A 24978-nucleotide genomic window follows, 5' to 3' on the forward strand; every position below is an offset into this window, starting at 1 on the left:
CAAAGAGGGGCGGGGCGCCCCAACTGTTACTTACAGTCGTCTAAGTCATCCTGCAAGTCCACAAAGTACAGGGGGATCTCTGAAAAATCAAAAGGCACACAAGGAGTTACGCGGGGCGGCGCGGGCGGCGAGTCCCGGGCTCGCGGAGGTGGGACGGGGAGGCTCCCGGGGAGGGGGAGGGGAGCCTCTCGGAGACCCCGGAGCCTGGACCCACTCACCCGCCATCTTGGGAAGGGCTGGAGGGCGGGGCTGGAGGCGGAGCGAGGCCGAAGGTCACGCCCCTCCGCCGCGCTCCGCCCACCCGCCTGGTCCGGCTTACCCGCCATCTTGGGGATGGGTGAGAGGTGGAGATAGGGGCGTGGCAGTGTCATGATTACGCCCCACCCCGTTCCGCCCCTCCTCAGAGGCGCCCGGGCCGAGCTGGAGGGCGGGGCGAGGCTGAGGCTCCGCCCCTGATGCTCCGCCCATCCGCCTGGGAACCGCGAGCCGGCCGCCCCGCCCTCGCGGCGAAGGTGGCTGCCGAAGTGGGCGGGGAGGTCAGGTGACCCTGCCGGCGTCCCAAGATGGCGGCGGCTGTAGCGCCCGGGAGGCCGAGGGAGCGTCCAGGCTGTTGAGGTGCCTTCGCGGGGCAAGCGACGGGTCGGCCGGACCGAAGGGCGGCGGCGGAGGCACGGCCGCCCGGCGTGCAGAACCGGGGCTGGGTGGTGCCACCGGCAGCGGCGCCGGGGGATGCTGGTGTTGGGCAGGGCCTCTCCCTCAACTTAGGGCGGCGGCAGGCCCGCACCCCTGGTCCCCGGACCATGGCGCTGAGGGAACTCAAAGTGTGCCTGCTGGGGGTGAGTGGCGGCGGGCCGGGCCCCGAGGGCGGCGGAGGCCAAGTGGGCGGGTCCCGGCATCCCTGGGCCCCTTGCACCCCTTCCCGCCCTGTGCGGGACGCCGCCCCTCCGCAGACCCCTGGGCCGTCCGGACCCCCAGGCTGTGCCCCACCCAAGGCCCCGAGGTATCGGGGTGGTCCCCGGCGCCCCAGAGAGGTGTCCTCTTTCCATCCCACAGTGAAGCGGCCCGCGGGTAGTTTCCTTCCAACTTTGCGAGGGACTCCTTTGAAGTTGGCCACGTCTGTCAAAGTTAACCCCCTAGCAGGTCTTTAGGTTTTTATGAGCGCCCTTGGCCTACTTTCTGCAGTGTGGGATACTTTTGAACTTTTGGAACGTCTCTGACACTTCTGCAAGAGTTACTTTCAAAAGTTTACTCTCCTAGTGGAGAAAGGAGGAGTCCATACCAGGAAGCTTCCAGGACTTTGAAGCTTCAGCTTCCGGTCCTCTGTTGGTAGTTTGGCCATTCCAAAGCCTTCTGATGGTCTCCTTCCTGAGTTTCTGTTTTAATGACCGACTGAAAAGAATTCCAATAACTAGACGTTTTTTACCCCTCTACTAGGGTGGGGCTAGGGTTCATCCGGGATTACTCAGGCCCAGCTTGGAAGCGCAGAGTTTCCTGGTATATGTGAAAAGGCCTTCGAGTCGGCGGCACTTTACTCAAGAAGCAGAAGCATAGGGTCTTTTTCTTCATGGAGGGAGAAGGAGCATCCTATTTATTGAACCTAAAACTTTGTACATGCTAGGCCAGCCTGTCCCACCCAGCTTTGTGTAACCCTAGCTTGTTTATGTTTTACAGCAGGATCTTAAGGAGCTGCCGAGGCTATCCTTGAAGTCTCTGCATAGCCTCAGCAAGCCTTGAACCTGGAACTCCCCCACTTCAACCTCCCAGATTTGCTGGGATTGTAGGCCTGTACCACTAGGCAGGCCAGCCTGGGTCTTTCAAGAGGTTCTAGTGTCTCTTAATCTTAAAAACTACAAAACCCTTCCCTAGTACTTTTTAAATATTTTTTTTAAAAGTTTCCCACTGTGTAGCCATGACTGGCACAGAATTCGCTTTGTAGGCTAAGAAATCTTTGTACCACAGAGATCTGCCTGCCTCTGCATCCCAAGTGCTGGAATCAAAACCATCCACTACTGGGCCTGGCCCCAGTAATACAGTTTGAAGTAAAATTACTTCACTGACGCATTGCAAAAGCCTTCTTTGTGTCCCTCAACTTAGAAAATCGACAGATGTGGGTGCTTTTTCTAAAATTCCCCACTTTATGCCACAAAGTGGGTTTGGGCGTCTGCAAATAGCAAGCTTTTCCTCAGTCACACATCTTATTCTCTTTCAGGATACTGGTGTGGGTAAATCAAGCATCGTATGGCGATTCGTGGAAGACAGTTTTGATCCGAATATCAATCCTACCATAGGGTAAGAGAACAAGTTTATTTAATATACTTCGTAGAATGAATGAAAAGTCATTTCAAGGAAAAAAATGTGTTGCTGGTGTAACCCGTGTCATCTTGAGTTCAGTGAAACTTTGAGTTCCAAACCGTCTTGAGCAGTGTAATACTGGTGACAGTAGTGAAATAATAAAGTGACTTTAAAATGCTAGGTATTTTTGTTTTTTGCTTTTTTCGGTCTCTAGTATTTTTGGTCAGTAAAGTTGACTGTCTAAAGAGATTTTGAAGGTCTGATTATTTTTCATTCGGTGTGTGAATGTCAGTGTAGTGCCCACCTTGAAGGCCAGAGGAATCAGATGCCCACGGAGGTGGTTGTGAACTGCCTGCTGTAGGTCCTGGGAACCAAACTCAGGTCCTCTGAAGAGCACTGCTTTTTACTGCTGAGCCATCTCCCCAGCCTCAGAGAATTAACAAAAATCTTTTCTATTTAAATGTCATAGGGGTGATCATGGGATTAATTCTAATTTTTCTGTGTGAGAACTTGAGAGCTGTGTAGACTCTACTATTAAATTAAAAGCTTAATTTAATTTAATTACAACTAAATAATGATTATGTACTATTTGTTCTGAAAATCCTGCCAGTCAAATGGTTTCCTGTCTTTAAAGAAAAATTGTGTGTGGCTCATCATCAGGCTATGCTGTGTCTTGGTGGTCCTGTGAAGACCATTCTCTGCCTCCTAGGGAACAGCTTCACCGAGAATTTGTTAAATCTCTGGGTTTCTTACACATTGGAGAGCATGCAGATGAAATCCACCACTCTGTCTATAGTTGTAATAGCATACTTCCAGAAGAACTGGGTGTGTCCACATGTTTGGAGTTGTCACCTCCCACGTCGGGTCCTCTTGGTACCTGCATTACAAAGTGGCAAGTGTGGATGAGTCAGTGAGTGACATACTTCATTCACACCGAGTCACAGCTGGAAACCCAAGGACCACAAATAGTAAATACCACCTCAGTTCCTTTTGGATGAGTAGAGAGAAGTCCATGCCATGCCTTGGCCCAGTCAGGCTCCCACTGTGTCGCAGGCTATTATCTTTGCTAATATTTTACAATAAAGACTATAAAGCCCCCTCCTTCTTTATCCTAGCTACCTTTCTGCCTCTAACTTCCTCTCCCTTGACTAGCACCTCAGTGATCCATATACCTCTCTGGAGTTCTGGGTCCCCAGCTTTTCTTCACTTTCTCCCCTATCCTACAGCTTTGCTGCCCATGTATCCTGATGAATTCCAGCAGCATCCCCTCCTCCTACCGTCTTGCTACTTAAGCTGGAAGAGAACCTGCCACTTTGTCATCTGTCACTTTGTGCAGCCCAGTGTCAACACAATTCCACCCCACCCCTCATGTCACTAAATCCACCTCTGGGTACTAGTCATGGCGGGAACACCACAACAAACCCAGTGGGTATTTTTCCAAAAAGTTGGGTCTCAGCCATAACGTGTTCGGGTATAACAGGTGTTCTGGATGCTGGTGATTTATATCTGACTTCAGCAAACTGTAGCCTTGTGCCCTGCCTGCTTTGTTTGTAAATAAAGCATTGCTGAAACAGTCACACCTGTCTACTGTTTCCAGGCTGTCCTGACCAAAGGCAGGGGTCCTGTGGCACAGAAAGCCAGGATTTGCTATCTGGCACTATGGCACTTTTATTTATTTTTGCAGCAGGCAAAAATATTTAGGCTTAGGTAGGACTAAAACTTAATATGTAGCCTAGGATGACTCAGTCTCCTGAGTGCTGGGATGAGCCATCATATGTCTAACCTGGTACTTTTCAAAATACATTTACTGAATCCTGATTTGGACATACTCTGTTCATATCAAATAGCTTCCCTGTGGGTTAAGAGAGAAGCAAGTTCTGTAACTATTGTGTAGAAAATGATTCTTTAGCATATCTCTGTGATGTCAGCACAAAGCAGGCCCTGACCTGCCTAAGGTTGCCTGATTCCTGCGGGTCCCATGGAAAATGGGAAGCACTTAATAACGGTGACATTTAAATACTGAAAGATGAGTGGATTATACTTTGTAGGAAGTTAAGAAACTGTGTTTGCAGAGGAGTATGTCACTTGGTAGGAGTGAGAGGTGGCAAGAAGTAATCTGCACAGACCTGGGAGTTTGAAGGGCCAGCCAGGTGGAAAAGAGTCTGAATTGAGCCAGGACAGAGAGTAAGACCAGGAAGAGTGGCCAGCGAGGCTGTTGAGACAAAGATCAGGCAAGGAGCCTTAAATATGGGGAGTGAGTCACCATGATAGGTGCAAACCAGGTGTAATGGAATGAGGTCCCTTGTCTTCTCTGGTTCCTTCCCTCCACCCGAGGCTGCCTCTTTTCACTGGGACTGCTTGGCCTCTCCTACTGCTGAAGTAAGCCTTGGGCTTCTTCAAATCGTGTCCTCTTTGTTCCCAAAACATCCTTTCACCTGGGTCATGTAACCCAACTTGAGCTTCTCCTAGCCTTTTCCTTGGCCACTGGTCCAAAGCTATGGTTTAGACTTAGCTCCCTAAAGAAGTGGATGTCTCTCCCCTGCTCCTCAGTGTCTTCTTCCCTGATGGCCCAAATGAGTTATGGAATAGGGAAGAGCCTTGGCCTCAAGAGAACCTTCTTGTTTGTGGACTTGACTTGGGACCTCAGTGAGTGTCCACAGTGAACACTGGCTGGGAGAATTTCCACTCCAGTGGCCAGGCTGCTGTTGGATTTGTCTGGCTCGTACCTGCTTTGTGGGTTTGATGAAGAGTCACTGAAGATTCACTGGTTTAGCATAGGAAGTATTGTTAAGTGTTGGCAGTAGCTGGTAAGACATCAACCACATGCTATAATTCCATCCCTCAAGGAACACAGGAGGATGAGGACCCCATTAGAGTCACCACTGTGATGAGCTTAAATAATCCTTGGAAGCTCATTGTGTCCCTTGGGTGTGCTGGAATAGAGAGGTTGCCGTCACTGTGGGCAGGTGGGTGGGTCCCACACTGTTAACACCAAATTCTCTCCTAAGAGCCAACCTTGAAGAGATTGTGCTCACCAGGTAGCCTGTGCCCATAGGTGATCCACAGATACCTGGGAGCTCTGCATGCTTGTGACTGTACTTGTAAGCAACCACTGGAAGGCTTGGACCCCTGTTCCTCTTTTCCTGGGGAGGGAGCAGGACTAGCATGTCCTCAGATACCAAAGTCACACCTTCTCCTCCCAGCCAATCACCACGGTTCTCATCCAAACCTCCACAGTGTCACCTGACATGGAGGACTTCAGAATGAAACACAGACACTTCTGGATTGTGGCTCTGCCACTTGCTAGCCAGTTAGTTAGCCAATGGCAGTCAAATCTATAATCTGTTTCTTCAACAAAGTAAGGGTTAGTGGGACCACCCCCTTATTGTTGGGAGGATTCAAAATAATGCAGGTTAAGTGAAGCAAAGAGCTGTAGAGACATTGGAGTCAATAAATCACACAGCTGTTACTATATCTTGTTTTTTTTGTTTTTGTTTTTGTTTTTTTTAATGCTTTATGATTGAACAGAAGGACTCAGCGTTCTAGGCAGGCATCCTGTAAGTTGTAACCCCGGTGTGCGTGGTCTCTAGGAAAGTGAAGGCAGGAGGATGGGAAGTTGCAGGCCAGCCTGGACTACATAACAAGCTCCTCTAGGACTGGGTGGGGTGGAGTGGAGAAGAGCAGTAGTTTACAGAAAAGAACGGGGTCCATCTTACAGCCCTGTCTATTAGACCCATTTCTTAGAGGCAACCGCTGTTGCCATGGTGTGCAGCTATTTCCTGATCTCTCCTTCAGTTCCTCACAGGCACACACACACTGCACCCCTCCTCCCACTCCCACCACCAATTTTAGACATTATCTACTGATTTTCTCTTTAAAATGTGGATCCTAGCTGTCCTCCCACCTCCTGTACATTTGTCTTCCCTCCATTTTGCTATTACATTCTGTCATCGAACCACAGCATAGTGAATGTTTAAATACACACCCTCACACACTAGGCCAGCTGCGTATTTCCCAGCTCTCACTGTACTTAGTTATTGTGGGCTTGTTAAATTATGTAAGCTCTTTGTGCCTGTATTTGCATATTGGGAATACTCTGTGATACCTTATAGAGGTGGTTGTGAGAATTGGGTTAAAGCATATAAATGTGGTGCAGAATGGCGCGTGGTGTACAGTAAACATCCTAGCAGTCGTTATTTCATAATAAACCTGTAAAGCTTAGAGTTTAGTGAGCGGAATTAGACTATAACCCCACTGCTTTTGAGTATTGTGAGAAGAGTCTAGCAGTGTGTACGTTGTAGTTCCTGTTGGATGTAAAGCACAGTTGAGGTTTGTGCCGGATGCTGTGTTCTCACTGAGGACTGTTACTTAGAACATTCTTTAACGTGCCAGGGGCACACACACAGGCACATACAGCCCTTGCCGTGACACCACTGCGTCACAAAGCTGTGCATCTTCAGTTCTAGTGAGTATCTTGAAGTATTCTCATCCACCGGCAGCTCTTGGGTGCTTGGATGCCCCGACCCTCCACAGCTTGTGTAATATGGCTTTTAACTAGCATCGCCTAGTCGATCTTCTCAGGGGGAGGGGGCTGTCTTGTTCTAGTTTCTGTTTCTCTGGTGACTGCAGAGACTGGATATTTCAGCATTGTGTTCAAACCATGGACAATTTGCTGGTCACTCACTGCTTTGCATGTGTCACTCTTGTCATCTGTCTGGAGGTTTTGTGTCCCGTTGTGTGACAAGCCTTTGCCATCTGTGAACAGCTTTCTGGTGAACAGAGTTCTCTCCTTGATTGTGTTCACCCCATCACTTGACCTCTGCAGCTCCACCCTTGTACCTACCCAGGCAGCTACTAAGAAGCTTCTAGCAGTCTTCTTGATCTTCAGATAATTCAGCTGCTGGTTATATACTTCTAATAATGTTTTGTCTTGAAGACTTTTTTTTTTGAGATTTAATCCATATTACTAAATGTATTACTAGCATGTACCTTTATATTATTAAGTAGTGTTTCATTGCATGGGATATACCAAAATGTATTCACTGGCTAGTTGATAAGCTAAAATAGAGTTTACAATTTTTTGCTATTATTAATAAAACATATATATTTGGACATAAGTTTTCTTTTAGATATATATCTCAAGTTATATTATCTAGAAGTGCCATTTCTGGGTCATGTACTAAATATTTATTTAATTTTCATTAAGAAACTTTCAGATTTTTCCAAAATATTCATATCATCTAGGTGTGGTGATACACACCTTTAATCCTAGCATGTGAGAGGTAGAGGCAGGAGGAACAGTGGATTCAAGGTCAGCCTGTAAGTAGTAAGTTCAGGGCCAGCCAGGGCTGTGTAGTAAGACCCTGTCACAGAGCAAATACTCATTTTGTGTTCCATCCAGGATACTGTGTAAGTTGGGATGATTCCACAGTTTTCCAAATCTGTCAGTCCTCTCTGAAATGCCAGCCACCCTCTTGGTCTGTGATGCACTACACTGGTTTTGATTTGCAACTCCCTACTACTGCCCAAGGGTGTGCTCATCTTGTCCTGCACTTCTGTTGGTCTAGTTCCACGTGTATTGTTTCATTTCTACCCGTCAGGAGTGTTTTATGTCTCACCAGTATCTTAAGAAGAGCAGTTTCTTTCTGTTCTGTTCATGGCATCAGCTTGTGTCCTATATATCCAAGACCAGGATTTTCTCCTATGCTCTAGATTTTGATTTTTAGTTTTAGTTTTGTTTCTGTGTTTTAAGACAGTCTTGATAGGTATCCCTGGCTGACCTAGAACTTAGAGATCCACTGCTTCTGCCACACATTTATTACTGGGATTAAAATGTGTGCTGCACAGCCCTTGATCTAGAATTTCCGTAACTTTGTTTTAAGATTGACCTGTGGTCTGTTTGTCTTACTGTGCTTGCTGTGTGAGGTAGTACTTTCCCCATGGTCACTCTGGGCATTGGCTGCAGGGAGCTCAGCATCTGTTCACGCCTTTGCACCTTTGTCAGAAATGGGCTGATTGGATGGGGGTTGGTTCCAGTTTTGGAAATGTGGCAGTTACTGAATTGTATTACTTTTCAAATTTGTTTTGTTCTTGTAGGCACTTTGGATATGTGTATAGATTTTTAGGGACACAATGCCTAATTCTTTGAGCATCTACTGAAAATCTGACTGGGAACCTTCTGACTAGTTTGGGGGAATTGATAACCTAATAGTATTTGTTCTGCTCTGACCATGAACATGATGATTCCTCTGTTCCTTAGGTCTCAGAGTGTATGCACTCTACCTCTTTCGTGCGCTCACCCTCTCTCTCTCTCTCTCTCTCAACACATGGACACACACACACACACCTTAAATTCACCTTGTAGTCAAAGCTGATTTTGACTTTCTAGTCCTATTCTCTCTGTCTCATTAGATCCTTTTCTTCCTGTTAGCATTTTTAGTTGTCACTGTACATTACATGCCTTGTATATATTTTACTGAGTTTATCTCAAAATGCTTCATGGCTTTTGTTTCCTTTGCTTTGGGATTCTTTGTTGGTTTGGGAACAAGGTCTTGATGTGTATCCTAAGCTGTCCTAAAACTCATAATCTTCCAGCTTCTGTTTGCTACTATAGATAGTCTTCATTTTAATTGCATGCTGATAACATGTAGACACAAATTGCTGTGGCTTTGCCTAATTGAGTTAGCTAAGGCAACTTTTCTGAGAATTCCTTGGGCTTTTCTCTGGTACACAGTTAGTCACTGTGGTCAGGCACTTCTGCCTTTCTGGTTCACACACATTTGCTTTTTCTTCTACTTCCTTACTACACCAAGGAGATAGGTGCAATAAAGTTAGGGCCCACCATTGAGGTGTAGACAGCCAGGCCCTTTGTCTTCCTAACCTTGTAGCAAAAGGGACTCATCTGGCCTTTTTATAGTTAAACTCAATGGCTGCTCCTGCTACAGACTACGGATGCCTTCTCTACCCAGAGTTAATAAGAAATTGATTTTGATTTTATTAGGATATACATATGTATTTCCTCTTTTTGGCCTAGAACCTCCTCTATCCTAGAAAAAGTTGTGTGTTTACTATTGTGTGAGGTGTTGGATGAATGGATGTTAGCAAAGACGCGCTTATTAATAGTGGTGTTTGTATGGCCCTTCTTCTGTTGCCTGCACTGAAAGGAGTATTTGAACTCTGAATGATGGTAACCTTTATTTTTTGCTTAGAGTGTTGTGAAGTCTTTGTTCTGAGTGTCTGTATGTACCATGGTTTCTTGATATGCACCTCAACCCCACCCTCACCTCCACGCCCAATAAGAATGCTTGGTCTGAATCTGCTTGGGTATAATTTAGGCTCCCTGCATTCTGTTTGCATATCTTAAACTTAACCTGTTGATAGGTAGGTATTTCAAGCAAGCATCTTACAAGTTTCATTCAAGTAATTTTGCTCTTACATGCATTCTGCTAACTTGAACTTAGCCTTTATGGCTTCATGGAGTGCCCCCTTTTACTCCGAGTGTTTAGACCGATAGTAGCTATGGAGTAGAGTTGCTACTAACCACATGTAAAATTAGGGTTTTCAATCAATGCTGTCTACATTTTAGTCCTTGTCAGGAATGCTGTGGTACTAGTTTAGACCCTAAATGTATGGTAGCTGTCAGTGTGGTTTGGTTTAAATTTGCCATCTTGCTGCCTTTTCCTGTGTCTACAATTCCATTTTATTTCCACTGCCATCTTGTCTGACTACCTTCTATACAATAATGAAGATGAAAACGGTTGTTGCCTAGGGTTACAGTCTCTGAATCACAGTTTGTGTTCAGACAATAGCATGGCTTTGCATGCTTTGTAGGTGCCTATAAGCACCTTCTGTAGCTTTTGTGCTTTGTTTTCAAGGGACTGCAGTGAGCTTGTTGTGCAGCAGTGATCTTTTATAGATGTCATTCATCTTTTCCGTTCTCCATCCTTGTGCCAATAGTACAATCCCTCTTTTTTCTTTTTAATCTTTATAAAAAGTTGCAATGTCCAGTGTTAGTTGAATGTTCTGTGATTCAAGAATGTCTTGGCTGCTTTGGGTCTGTTACATTTCCATATAAATGTTAGCAATCATATCATCTGTTTTTGCACACACCAACATGATGACCCTTACTGTGGTTTTTGACTAGCCTTCCATTGAATTTACAGATCCATTTAGAGAGAAATGACATGGTAATACTAAACGCTGTAGCTTATGAATATGGATTATCCTTCGGTTCCCTGGGCTTTTGTAGTCTCTCTCTGTTTTCTCTGTAGTGGATTTGCACATCTGTCATTAGAGTTATTTCAAGGGGGTTGATGTTTTTAATGCACTATTTTGCTGTGAAAGTGGTAGCTGATTCAAAGTTTATGGCTTCTTGTTGTTGTTGTCTTCTTTGGTGTGGTAGGGTTTGGTGTGTAACCTTGAGCTTGGAAACATCTTACCTTAGCCTCCAAAGTGCTGTGAGAAAGGCATGTACCCCCACACATAACAACATCTTGGGTTTTGAGCTTCTCTCCAATGACCTTCCTGAATTTGCTTATGAATTCACTTCCATATGGACATTTTTTGTGTTTTCTGTGCACATTTTTCTGCCATCTGGGAGTGGGGCTTTGTTATAGTAACTCCTAAGCCTTTGACTTGTTATTTCTGTTTTTGTTGGTTTCAGCGGATTTCCTTAACAGTGTCGATGAGAATGAGTAGTAACTGAGTACTCTGACAGCGCTGTGATGGTGCTGGGAGAACGTTCACTGAGCTGCCATGTGATAGGTCGTTCACTAGAGGATTTTTCTGTGCACATCCTTACCACAATGTTCAAAGAAGATGTTGTTCGCTAGGATCTTATTAGTTTGGTAGTATTGACTTTGTGAACATGTTTTTCTATCTCTAAGAGGCTGACCACATTATATGTAATATCTTGTTAGATTTTGTGGTTTGATTTGGCTTGATTCTTTTGATGCAGGGTTTCTTTGTGTAACAGGCTGTCCTGCAACTCATTTTGTAGACCAGGCTGTCCTCGAACTCACAGAAATCTACCTGCCTCTGCCTCCCAAGTGTTGGGATTAAAGGCATGTGCCAACACTCTCCAGCTCTTTGAATTTTTATAGGATTCATCCATGCAGTTTTTATATGTCACTGGTGTCTTAGTTGCTTTCCTTGCTCTAACACAGTGGTCTCAACCTGTGGATCACAACCCCTTTGACAAACATCTATCTCCAAAAATGTTTACATTATAATTCATAATAGTACTAGCAACAACTAATTTTATAGTTGAGGTCAGCACAGCATGACTATGTAGAGGGTCTCTGTATTAGGAGGCTGACGGCCACCACTGTTAACAGAATCCCTGTCAAGAAACATCTTAAGGGAGGAAGAGTTGGTTTCAGCTGTTTAAGTTGATATGGTCCAAGATGATGGAGGAGTCATAGCAGCAGCTTAGAACAGCTGATCACACTACATCTACTACAGTCAGGAAGGAGAGAGCTGGTGGCCTTCTCACTTTTCCTTTTCTTCAGTCTGGGACCCCTTCATGATTTTCCATCCTCAGGTAATCCAATCTAAAACCTCCTCATAGCTATGCCCATAGGCTTGTGTCTATCAAGTTGACAGTATTAACCATCACAAGCCCACCCCTGGACAACTTGATACCCAAGCATAGTACCTTTAAGCTATAACATTCTACCCTCTTCCCATAGACTCATGGGCATCTCAGGTGCAGAGTGTATCCAGTCTAGCTTCTGACGGTCTCGTAATCATTAATAGTCCCAACAATGCTAAGGGTCTAAGTTTCTTAAACTCAGGGCAATTTCTTAATTGAGAGCTCCTAAAAAATAAAACCAAGTTACATAGTTCCAATATCCAGTGGCATAAAGTAAATAGTTATAATTCCAAAACCTGGGAATGGGAGCATAGCAAGGAAGGGCCAGGTCAAAGCAAATCCAGACCTAGCATTATAAACACCAAATTCTGAAGCCCATAACGAAATAATGTCGACTCCAAAGGACTTGGTTAGCACCACTTCTACCAATCTACTACCTATAATACACATAGCCTCTCTATTTGGCCAACTTCACAATGTAACCTGCACCTTTCCTCTGTGGATGGTCTGTTGCCTGTTAATATCTTAGGATCCATTGCAACTTTAGGCCTTACCTTCACAACTGACGCTGTGACACATCTGGCCTTGGTGGCTTTCTGGAACTTTGGTAGAGGATTCCATGGTCCCCCTTAGTCTTAAAACACGGACATCAAATATAGTCTTGTTTCCTTGAACTACAGTTGCTTTAGTCTCTTGTCTACTGATCCTGGGGGACATGTCTTATTTTCTAGGAGAAAACCCCTTTAGACATTCTTACTTTGGGCTTGTGTGTGTATGTGTGTGTGTGTCTGTCTGTCTGTCTGGCCATATGTCTCTCTGAATGTCTGTCTGTATCTGTGTGTAGTCAAGGCTAGCCTTATCTTCAGCTGGCTCAGTACCTCCTTGTCAGCAACACTCCTTTCCTTACTGAACTTTGTGTTTTTCATGTCTCTGTTCTCACTCCCTGCCTGTCCCTCCCCCCCAATCTGAGTAAGAGCACCAAGAAGTTGTCATGCCACATCCTGAATGTTCCCTTGTCTTGAAATTAGTCCATTATTTTCAAATTCAGCCTCAATAAGATTCTCAGGACCCAACCAGAATATAGCCAAAATATATCTTTAATGGCCTTTAGCTCAGTTCCCAGTTGCTCTCTGAAATTTCATCAGCTAGCCTGTCACTGTTTGCATGACTGTCTGTACTCTGGTCTACTAGACACCCAGTAGGCTCTGCACAGCTTCTGTGGCACACAGCTGCAGACTCCCTTTCCTCCTGCTGATAGTCTCCAGAGCCTACAAATCACGTTGTCAAATTTATCACAACAGCAAACCCATTACTCAGTACCTTTTTTATTCCTTTCTCTGTTGACATTACAGCATCCCTGACAAGAAACAGCATAGTGAGGAAGAGTTTATCTCATCTTGTCATTTGAGGAACTGTAGTCTGTGATAGGGAAGTCACGGAGGCAGAGCCACAGTGCTGCTGCTGGGGCACTTCTACTTTGTGTTTGTCACCCCCATCAGCCCACCCTGTCTGCAAACTCCTCCCATCTTGTCCAGAGGCTTGTCTCCTAGGTATCCAGTTCCTTTTAAGCTGATTGTCCTAAGCATCACATTTGACTTCACTTGCCTGTCACTTGCTGGATTTGTGTGTATACAAGTGAGACTGTGATGTCATCCATTTTGGAACAAACACTTATCAGGTTTGTATCAAAGTTGTGATTATTCAGTAACCCTGCTTGCATGAAGCACTCCTAATTCCTCAAATTATTAGTAAAATTTGTCAGTGTTTCCATCTGAGCTTCAAGCACTGCTTATGTAATAGAGTTAATTGAGGAGTGAATTACGTTCATAGTTCTAAGATTGTTCATATGCAAATTAATCTGTTACTTCTGGCTCTGGTTTTGGTAGATTGCATTCTTTAATGATTTTAACTCTTTTGGTTTTTTCGAGACAGGGTTTCTCCGTAGTTTTGGAGCCTGTCCTGAAACTAGCTAGCTCTTGTAGACCAGGCTGGCCTCGAACTCACAGAGATCTGCCTGTCTCTGCATCCCAAGTGCTGGGATTAAAAGTGTGCACCACCACCACCGCCAGGCAATATTCAGTCTTTTGTTCCACATTCTGCTGGCTAATTTTATGTCAACTTGATCCAGGCTAGAGTCATCTGAGAGGAGAGAACCCCAGTTGAGAAAATGCCTCCATAAGATTGGGCTCTAGGCAGGCCTGTAGAACATTTTCGTAATTCGTGATTGATGGGGGAAGGGCCCAGTCCATTGCGAGTGGGATGGTGGTCCAGAAACCAGGCTGAGTGAGCCATAAAGCAGCACCCCTGCATTATTTCTTGCCGCCAGGTTCCTGCCCTGTTTAGAGTTTCTGTCTTGACTCTTTAGTGACAAACCTAATCCTTTCCTCTACAGCTTATTTTTGATTGGTGTTTCATTACAGCAGTAATGACCCTAAGACACACACCTTACAAGTTAAACCTTAACTAGCAAGGCTTTTCTTTTTAATTTATTTTTATTACTGGGGGAGGGAGCCAGGTATGTATATATGACTGTAGGCTCTGCAGAGGCCAGAGGTGTCAGATCCCTATGAGCTGCCTGCCATGGATACTGGGAACTAAACTAATGTCCTCTGCAAGAGCACTATGCCATCTCTCTTCCAGCTCAGTAAATTTTTGTATTTTGTTATCTTATTGCCATTCAGTTCTAAGTATTTTCTGATTTATTATTGGCTTTATCTTTGAAACAAGTGTCATTTAAATATGTGGTTCTCAATCTCAGACATAGAAATAACTTAATTTTTTATTGGATTACTGACAAAATTCTTGTAAAACAGGAGAGCATATTTTCCATAACTCATCCTTTGGATCCAGTGTGATCTGCAGTCTCTCTCCCATCATGTGGTCCATCTCAGCAAGCATTCTGGGTTTCTTGGCAAAGTTTCTGTGCTCTTAGCTGCTGGGGCGTGGCCTGCGATTAGAATTTGTTTTCTTTTTCTTTAACATTCATCTTCTCTGTTTTCCTTTGTTGGCATTTTAACAGAGAGAATGGGTTAAAACCTTCTGTTGTTGTGAATTTGTCAATTTGTCTCTCATTCTGTGAGCTTTTATCATTTTCCATTTAATAGCACTTGAGTCAATGTTGTTCCCATTGAGTCTTTTGTCCCTGAATATGTACGCCCCCCATATCTTAAGCATTTTCTCTGTACTGGTTTATAGGTTTTGTTTGTTTGTTTTTGAGGGAGGGAGGGAGAGAGAGAGAGAGACAGACAGACTATAGATCGTGTAGATGCCCACTGAGACTAGACTAGAAGCCCTGGAGCTGGAGTCACAGGTGGTTGTAAGCTGAGTGCTATGGGTGCTGGACACTGAACTTGGGTCCTCTACAAGAGCAGTATGGGCACTTCACCACTGAGCCATATCTCCAGCCCTTTTTTACAGTTTGTAATGTGAACAATGCTGGAAATCTTTTTGATTATTTTCTTAATATTTGATGGGTGTTTTAGCTGTTGTGAATGAAAATGGTTTGTTTGTTTTTTCATTTTTGTGTACAATGTTGTTGGTTTTTATGGATTGGCCTTATCAGCATGTACACCTGGTAGCCCCATTTATTCTCAAAAGTGTGCTGTGGGCTTTTGGGATCCTTGGATTACATAGTTATGATTTCAGAGTGGGGTTGTTTTACTCTTTGGTTAGTTTGGGTGGTAGTTTAGTTTGATGATTTGGTTAGGTGTTTTTTATTGTTGTTTCCCCGTGCCTTGTTCCCCAGGACTTTTAGCTGGAAACAGTGGTGAGAGCTGACATGTTTGCCTTTCCTCAGCCCTGATACTGTGCTGTTGGGTGTTTTCTGTAGTACGCAGGGTGACTTTACCCACGAAAGTTGCCATTTACGAAGAGAAGGAAGTCTCTTTGTATTTCTAGTTAAATAAGCATTTTTGTTAAGAATAACTCTTGAGTTTTTTCTTGATATTTTATGTTCTTAGATGATAATTCTTTTGTCCTTTCTGTGGTGCATTACTGTATTTATATATTGTATGGAACAGTTATCCCAAGCTTTTGGTACATCATGTTTTCTGTAGGTTAGTTCGCTGTGGCTGGGCTCAGAGTCTGTTCTGGTTCAGTGACACATCAGCCAGGGCTAAAGGATGCTTGATGGCATGGCTGTGGCTGGAGGCCCTTGTGTATCTTCCTTGTTCTCTGCCAGGTAAGCCTACCCCAAGCTCTTAGAGTGGTGCCCTCACACAGCATAGAAGAAGGAGGGGGCAGGGTAAGATCTGTAGTGCCTTCTCCAGCCTCTTGAGAGTCATTGGCAATGGCATCTGTTAAGAACACAGTTTTACACACTTTAGGACTGTCCCATGGTGCAGAAAAGAGGTGTGTCTTAGAATCTTCATAAACCGAATTTCTTATAATATAGCCCCTGTCTATCTTTGTTACAACTTATATAATGACATCAGACAAACCAAGATTGAGAAACATTGATATGACATGACAGCTTGTTGGTCATCTCACAGGCTGACAGGTGGAAGAGATGCTGAAACGTTGACAAGGCTGAGGAGAGGAGTCGTGCTGAAATGCGTGGCTTTGAACTGGGATTTTTTCCAGAAAGACAACATCAGGACCATTGTCAGAATTCTAATGGGGTCTGAGGACTAGCTGCAGATTCTACAGGAAAGTGCTCTGGTTTGTAGGAGTCATACTAGCCTTCAGGGTGATGCAATGTACCGTGAAGGGTTGGGATAAATACATGCAGCTTCTTCAACTGGAAAATAAATTGTTTTTAATTGTACTTAGCATCTATTTCTGTAGGTTCAAATTGTTTTATTTTGTTGTTTAAAATGGTTGTTTCACTGTGAAGTGTTCCCACACTCTGTCTCAGTGTCATTAAAAGACAACCAACTACTTGATGTATTAAATGAGAGTAGTGGGTATAGTGCAGTGTGGAGCACAGAGGGGAGGTGGGGGCTGTGGTGGGACACAGTGGGGAGGCGGGGGCTGTGGTGGGACACAGTGGGGAGGCGGGGGCTGTGGTAGGACACAGTGGGGAGGCGGGGGCTGTGGTGGGACACAGTGGGGAGGCGGGGGCTGTGGTAGGACACAGTGGGGAGGTGGGGGCTGTGGTAGGACACAGTGGGGAGGCGGGGGCTGTGGTAGGACACAAGAGGGGAGGTGGGGGGCTGTGGTAGGACACAGTGGGGAGGTGGGGGCTGTGGTAGGACACAGTGGGGAGGTGGGGGCTGTGGTGGGACACAGTGGGGAGGTGGGGGCTGTGGTAGGACACAGTAGGGAGGCGGGGGCTGTGGTAGGACACAGTGGGGAGGCGGGGGCTGTGGTGGGACACAGTGGGGAGGCGGGGGCTGTGGTGGGACACAGTGGGGAGGTGGGGGCTGTGGTAGGACACAGTGGGGAGGCGGGGGCTGTGGTGGGACACAGTGGGGAGGTGGGGGCTGTGGTAGGACACAGTGAGGAACCGAGGGGGCTGTGGTGGGACACAGTGGTCAGGGGCAGTGGGGGACTGTGGGAGGGCTGTAGTAGAATACAGTAGGGAGGTGGGGGAGGGGGGCTGTGGTGGGACACAGTGGTCAGGGGCAGTGGGGGACTGTGGTGGAGTACAGTGGGGAGATAGTTGGGGGGACTGTGATGGGATACAATGGGGAGGTAGTGAGGGTGGACCATAGTGGAACACAGTGGTCAGGGGCAGTAGTGAGGTGGGGATTGCTGCATAGTGAGAGACTCTGACCCTTTACTACAAGAAAAGCCATTGAGTTGTCACCTGCTCAGCACAGACCAGCACCCCACTCCATCTGCAGGAGTTCATCAGCCCGCTCATTGAGACCTGTGGCCAATGTGACTTTACTTACCTCTCAATGAGTAGTTACCTACTTAAACTATCTCATGGAAACTTTATTCAGATCAGGAAGAAAAGAAATAACTTTTATATTCCTTCTTGTAAAATGGAGTTTTCCTCTGATGGCTGACCCTTACTTATTTTATTGACCAGCTAGCATTTGATGTAGGGCTATTGTGCACAGGCTTCCCCGATCATGATCTGCTGTAGCCTGCATTGCATCCTCACTCCCTTCAGCCTTCCCCCAGGACATGTTTCATTTGCCTTTTAGCCCTGAGCCTGAGTATTGAACCCAGGGCCTCATCTATTCTAAGTATTATGCAATAGGTTATATCTGCTATTCCCAGAGTCTTGTGTTTTTATTTTGAGACAATTTCACAAGTTGCCCAGGTTAACCTTAATGACTCTGTAGCTCAGGCTGGCTTTTAACTTATGATTCTCCCAAGTAAATCCCAAGAGAAATGAGCAGTCCTGTGCTAGCATGCTGTCATCTTCCTCACTGTTCTATTGCTGTGAAGAGACACCATGACCAAGGCAACGCTGTAAAAAGAAAGCATTTAACTGGGGCTTTTCAGTTTTATAGTGTTAGCATGATCATCATAGTGGTAGGCAGATAGGCATGGTGCTGGAACAGTAGCTGGGCTTAGTGTGGGCTTTTGAAACTTCCTAACCCACCTCCAGTGACCACATCTCTCTCCTCCAACAAGGTCACTCCTCCTAACCCTTCCCAAACAGTTCTACTAACTGTGGACCAAGCATTCAAACATATGAGCCTATGGGGCCATTCTCATTCAAACTACTACACAGGCCTTTTTTTTTTTTCTTTGAAAGGCCCATTCTCATACTGTAACCTAGAACAGTTATATATGTAGTCCATACTTGTGTCAAATTCATGATGGGCCTTCGTCTAGCTCCATCCTCAAGTACTGTGACTGCAGGCATGAGCCACCACTTCCACCTTTATTTACATAGAAGACTACCTGTAGGGTTGGGGTTACAGCTCAGTAGCAAAAATACTTTTCTAGAACACCTAAGGCCTGTGATTGTACCCATGCACGTGTGTGCCCGCCCGCACGAGCACACACGTCTGTGAGTCACATCCAAACTTCGTCTCCTTTTTTGTTGATTTTGATTAAACTTAAGTACATAGTTGATTAACCAAAGATTAATACATAATATATCCTGTGTGACACACAGGAACACTCTTTAACCAAACTTCATCGCCCTTCTCCAATGTTTAATTGTAAATACAACTGTCAAACAATCCTCAACATCTTTGTTTTTGCTTTTGAGACAGGATCTCTCATTGGCATTTGAGGCTTCCTGATTATAGGCGAGGCAGGCTCCCATGTATGCCAGAGACTCCCCCAGCACTGTGATTATAAACTCATTCCACCACACCAGTCTTTTATGTGGATGGGGTTTGGCGGGACAGATTCTGTACTTGTATGGCAAAACCCTTACTGACTGAATGGCTATCTTACCAGCCCTGATCGTGACCCATGTTATTGTTGCTGTTGGTAAGGGACTCTCAGAGCACGCACACGTGGAAGTCAGAGGACAGCTTCCTAGAACGGTTCTTTCTTTCCATCTTTGCCACATTTACCTGCATCTGGATATTGAACTCAGATTGCAAGCTCATCTTGAAATCACCTCTACTCACTGAGCCATCTTGCTGACCCCAGACCTGAGAATTTTTGATACTTATGATCCAAAGACACACTGCTTCAAAGTTAACACTGTTTGGGAAGGCACTCCTGTGCCTGCTACTTTAAATAGTTTGAGCTGCAGCTTCTTCACTGGGCAAACTGGAGAAAGCATACCATTTATGGTTGTTTGTTTTTTTTTTTTTCTGCAGTGTTTGACTTTTTAGAAGACTGTTCCTTCTGCCCTGTGATACCTCTTGGCTTCTTTCACCTTGTAAGCCTAATTCTGTTCTGGGTACTTCAGATGTATGTTGTTTTGATGTTTAGGGGTACTTTTATGTTTTTTTGTTTTTGTTTTGACAGTGAGTTCTACCGTGTAGCACACACTGATCTGAAACTGTTTATGTAGCTCAGGCTGACTTTAAACTCACATTTCTCCTGCCTGCCCTGGCCTTGAGTGCTGTAGTCGCAGACATGTGCCACCATGCTTCTGGACTTGTGTTTAAAGTGCCTTAGCAAGAGAAAGATTGTGATACATAAGGATATTAAGGAGATGTTAAATATGTTCATGGCTGGGTCATGTTGCCAGCTACAGTTATTTCATTTAATTGCATTGTGTTACTTAATCAAGACATTAATGTGAGTAGGAGGATGTTGATTTAAGACAAGTTTGAGATTCGCTAAAATTAATTGTAGGTTTGTCCTTCAAGCCCCATGTTTTATTTGGGCCTATTAGTTCCTGAAGTATAGTGGCTAACCCTGTGTGAGTTTTGCCAGCATTGATGAGCTCCACCACCCTGGAGCTGTTTCCCTCCATCCTGTGGAGGGTTGGTTAGAGTGCAGGTTGTTCTTCCTTGCAAATCTCTGAGAGGTGCTTTGCTGAATGCACATTCCAGTTTCAGGCTCCGTATTCCCTTCAGAGTTTGCCTTTATGCTTTTATCCGATGCCTTGTAAGTAGTGATTTAACTCCCATGGACTCCATCCTCACGGCCTGTAGTGCTCCCCTCCTTACTTTGGAGGAGTATCTGTCCCAGATGTGTACTCCAGCTGTGTACTCTGGCTTAAGCAGTCCCCTATTTGCTGCTTCAAGTACTTTGTAATACACTGTTCAATTGAACCCTGGTACCTGTGTTTCTGTTGAACAGCCCACCCCTACCTATGATGTCTGTGTATGTAATGTGTGTCTTTAGTCTCCAGCTGCTTCAGAGGCCTGCTGTTTATCTGTCTGTCCCGTTTACCATGATATGCAAAGTACATAATATCCCTTGGGTTCACCAAGATTCTTGGACTTGAAATTTGACTTTTACTGCAAATTTATACATCTGGACCCACCGGGAAGTGAACTGGCTTGAGCTTCTGAAACCTCAAAGCCCACCCCCTAGTGACACACTTCCTCCAACAAAGCCACACCTACTCCAACAAGGCCACACCTCCTAATAGTGCCACTCCCTGTGGACCAAGCATTGGAACACATTAGTCTATAGGGGCTATTCCTATTCAGACCGTCACACATATAGGACACAGCACATATGTGGAGGTCAGAGGACAGTTTACAGTTCCTGTGTGGGTCTTGGGGATGGAATCAAGGTTTTAAACTCTGTGTCAAGTACCTGTGCCCACTCAGCCATCTCCCTAGTCCTTATCTGTTTCCCTTTTGAAACAGGGTTTGAGTTTATTAAGGAAAGTCTGAATGTTAGACGTGTAAAAGAAGAACAGTAGTGCACACTCCAGAGCAGCTAGCAGCTCTCTACAGAGCCACAGTTCATGTCTTAGCAGCTGTTTATATGGACTTCACAGCTTTTGAAGTCACATTCACTTACATTGTTCAAAGACTTAAAAAATTGGGTAGAAATGTTACTCATTCTTGTTGTTGACTGTAAGACTTTAAAGTGGTTTATGAAGTGTATGGTACAGTTTCACAGGCCTTGAGATAAAATCATGGGTCAAAGGAAGCCTTGGTTAAAAACTTATGTCACAAGCCAAAACATATTTGACTGTAAACATGGCTCATAATCTTGCTGAAAAGACCTTCTCAGCAACAGAGATGAGAGACTCCCTGTTCCCCCTATTTCCCCTTAACTTTTCTCTATCTTTCTCCTCAGCCTCAATTTTTCCTTTTGAGACTTAGATTATCTCTTTGAAGGTTTGTTATCCTTAGTTTTTGAGACAGAGTCACACTCTGCAGCCCAGGTTGACTTGCAACTCAACTTTGTAGCCTAGGCTGACCTCAGACTTTCCAGTGATCCTCCTGCCTCAGCTTCCCAGTAACAAGGATTGCAGTTGATTCCATCCCCAAGACCCACACCCAGCTTCCAGTCCCTTAATCTCAAGGGTTGATGTTGGCTGAATATGCATTTTTTGAAGCTTCTTCCTGTTAGAGACTCTCTTCTCTAGGTGTGGAAATTCAACCTGTCTGATCTAATGGGCATGAAGAATGTTCAAGCTTGGAGACTGGAGGGTCATCATTTGATTGGCATCTAAAAGACAGGATATCATTAGTCAGGATATCAGAGTACACACATAAGCATTGCTAGGCCTGATTGTAAGAGTAGCACCAGAAACACATACTATGTGCTTTTGCATGTGGGATCCAGAGATTAACACAGAAAGGCTCCTTCAATTTCTTCCTGCCTTATCTTGTGAAACAAAATCTCTCTTGGAACGTGAAGCTCACCAATTTGGTTAGATTGGCTAGCCAGTGTGCCCTAGGGATTCACCTGACTCCCTCTTCTTAATGCTGGGATTGAGGACACACACTACCACATACAGCCTTTACATGAGTGCTGTGCATTCAAATTCAGTTTCTCATGCTTGTTTAGTAAGCACTCTACCAACTGAACCTTCTATCTATTGCCAGCAGGACTGTTTTATACCATGAAATGCTTACAATTGGGATTCAGTTGCTAGATCTCTCTTCTAGTCTTTCCATCTTCCTGAGTAAATATATGCTACATATGTGGGGGTGTCTGTGGAGGCCAGGAAAAGGTGTCTGATCCCCTGAAGGTAAAGATACATATGGCTGTGAGCCATTTGTTAGGGGTGTTGGGAGCTGAATTGGGGTGCTCTGGAAGAGCAAGAAATGGCCTAAATAGCTGAGCATTTCTCTAGCGACCCCCCCCCACTGGTTTTCTTATCAGCCCAGCTCCAACTGTCTAGGAATGATGTTACCCACAGTGGGATGGGCCCTGATGGGATGACATCAATCATCAGTCAAGACAGTCTTTCACAGCCTTATCATTTTAGATTACTCTGGGCCATGTCAAGCTTATAATCAAGGCTAACCAGAGCAATACCTCAATAAATTTACAGTTTTGTAAACCCCCATTGTGTTAGTCATTGTTCTGTCACTAGAACAAAATAGCTGAGGTAATTATTTTAAAAAAAAAAAAAAGAATGCTTATTTTGACTTTAGGTTTTGGAGGCTGCACTGGCTGGTCAGTTGACCCTGTTGTGTTTCTGCTCAGTGCTATGCTGAGGCAGAACAGCAGGGTGGGTGATTGTAATGAGTAGGCTCCATGTCCTCATGCTGAGAAGCAAAGCAAGAGGAGACTAGAATTCTCAGTCTCTTTGGAGAGCATACCCCCAAGACTGAGGCCCTCCTTAGGCCCCACCTGTTGGAGGTCCATTGCACATCTCAGTAAGGTCACCTGGGTACCAACGCTTTAAATACCTGAACCTGTGGGAAAACACATATGAAGTCATTTCTCGTTTTCACATGAGATAGTTGAAGAAAGGTGAGTTGACTAATCTTGTGGCACATACTATCAAACCTGATCAGCCACGCTGGAAAACTCCCTCGAAGGTCTGCTTCTCATCCAGTGCATATTGTCTATCTTCTTCAGTCTTGCCTGATGGCTCCACTTCTAGGACTCTGTCCTACAGATAGCACCTGTAAATTTCAAACTACAGTTAACAGCCGTGACACTGTTCACTGGGGCTGTTCTGATCGTATTAAGTACAGTGATGCAACTTGAATACACATTCATAATCTATTGGGTGAGGTGGGTGCAGTGTAGAAGGGAAAAAAGATCAGCTTGAAGTATTACTATCAGTGTTTCAAAAATAAGGAGGGTTTGGTAGAGACTATCTTATACTCCTATAAACCTGCAGTACTTCTGAGGAAGCTGATCAAGTTGAGTTTCCAGGAGAGGATGCAGCTGGCCTGAGAAGCAGTAGGAGGAGTTTATACATAGGAGGTACTGAAGCATATCAGTATTCTATCAGAAACCTGAGGACCACAATTACAATTTGGAAATTGCTGAAATATTTCATCGCATATGTGCCTAAGCACATGAAAACCTGCCTCAGACTTACTGAGACTGCTCCTGTCCTCATCCCAGTCAAAGCCCTGTGACTTTTGGATATCAGTCTCCAACTACCCCTTCTTCCTATTAAGCTTGCCCATCTTTGTCCAGGATCATTGCAAAGGTCTCTTAGCCTTCTTTCCCTTGTTCTCCTTCTGTCCTGTTCACTCTGTCCTGTATGTATTCTTGAAAAAAAAACTATGTGCATATGTTTGTGCTTACCTGAGTTTATATGTATCATGTGTGCAAACCTAGTGGAGTTCAGGAGATCCCCTGGAACTAGACTTAGAGATGGTTTGGGAACTACCATGGAGGTGCTAGTAGCTGAACCCTGGTCCTCTGGAAGAGCAGCCAGTACTCCTACCTTCTGAGCCATCTCCCCAGCCCTAGCAACTATATCTCAAGTTCACTTGTGTCTCTGCCCTGCGAGATCCGTTACCCACACCATGGTCCACTCTAAGGACATTAGCTAGCATTGCTCTTTTGTCATGTGACCAATCCTAGCTCTCATTTTCTAAAGCAGTGCATGCAGCTGAGTTCAGATCATACACAGATAAACAATAAGTGAAGTTCATCTACGAAACCTGCAAGTGCTTGATTTTACCAACACCATGCTTAGGCATAGCTTGGTTTCAGAAGAGGAAGTAGTTTGTTAGTATGTGCCTTCAACAGTAGTACAGAGTGTGGCCATGGCAGAAAGATACCTCTGTAGAGGGGCACTAGCTCACAGAATGCCCTCATCCCCAGTGCCTTCCTGCCCAGAGCCTTCTCTGTGGCCTCCTAACATGGTACCCACCCCACCCTGTCTAGCCCATCTCAGGCAGGGCTGCTGCTGTGTTCTTAGTGCTCTGCTTTGGCCCAAGTTTGCTCTCTATGAACTTGCTCTTTCCACTATCTACACTGTCCCTCCTGACTTCCAGGAACAACTTCCCTTACTCTTCAGAAAGTCTGCATGTGTTCGTCTCCCCCAGCTGTTGTGACCAATCACTGCAACACCTTGAAGAACACAGGTGTTTTCACCTCTAGTCCAGGAGATCAGGGGTCCCAAATCAGCTTTCCCTAACTCTAAGCTCAGGGTGTCGGCCATGCTGCTTCCTTCTAGGTTCTGAGGGGAGAGCCTGTTGTCTTGCCTATTACAGTTTCTAGTGACTACGATGGCTTGTGGCCTCCTCTGCCATCTTCAAGGCCCATCACTGTACTCTCTCCTTCCATCTTCACATCACCTTCTCTGGCCCTGGCCCTTCATGGTTGCTCTTGTAGAGAGCCTTGGTGTGAATATCTCCAGAACAGCTGTCTTGTACATTTCTGTCCCTGGGACC

The 24978-nt window shown here is 45.1% G+C and overlaps 2 protein-coding genes across 8 annotated transcripts in view; one reads left to right on the forward strand and one right to left on the reverse strand.

The window, feature by feature from the left end:
* LOC142844576 (serine/threonine-protein phosphatase 4 regulatory subunit 1-like) overlaps positions 1–251 on the reverse strand; it is an 88498-nt gene extending 88247 nt beyond the window's left edge. For 3 of the 7 annotated variants that reach the window (XM_075963233.1, XM_075963230.1, XM_075963227.1), the window contains exons 1-2: positions 219–245; positions 35–79 (exon numbers count right to left, since the gene is read on the reverse strand). Coding sequence is in view for 1 of the 7 variants with exons in the window: in XM_075963227.1 (XP_075819342.1) it covers positions 35–79; positions 219–225 (52 nt within the window). In the remaining 6 variants the exon portion in view is untranslated. Of the gene's footprint in view, positions 1–34; positions 106–218 lie in introns of those variants that run through there. The other 4 variants (XM_075963229.1, XM_075963226.1, XM_075963225.1 and 1 more) reach the window with 3 other exon arrangements.
* A 270-nt stretch (positions 252–521) lies between these two features.
* The window catches only part of Rab22a (RAB22A, member RAS oncogene family), a 48983-nt gene continuing 24526 nt past the window's right edge, over positions 522–24978 (forward strand). Inside the window, exons 1-2 of the mRNA XM_075963235.1 lie at positions 522–836; positions 2210–2289. Coding sequence (XP_075819350.1) covers positions 801–836; positions 2210–2289 — 116 coding nt within the window. The 5' untranslated portion in view covers positions 522–800. The remainder of the gene's footprint in view (positions 837–2209; positions 2290–24978) is intronic.

The sequence above is a fragment of the Microtus pennsylvanicus genome, chromosome 2 (assembly GCF_037038515.1).
Source record: "Microtus pennsylvanicus isolate mMicPen1 chromosome 2, mMicPen1.hap1, whole genome shotgun sequence".
In the NCBI taxonomy this organism is placed as follows: Eukaryota; Metazoa; Chordata; class Mammalia; order Rodentia; family Cricetidae; genus Microtus; species Microtus pennsylvanicus.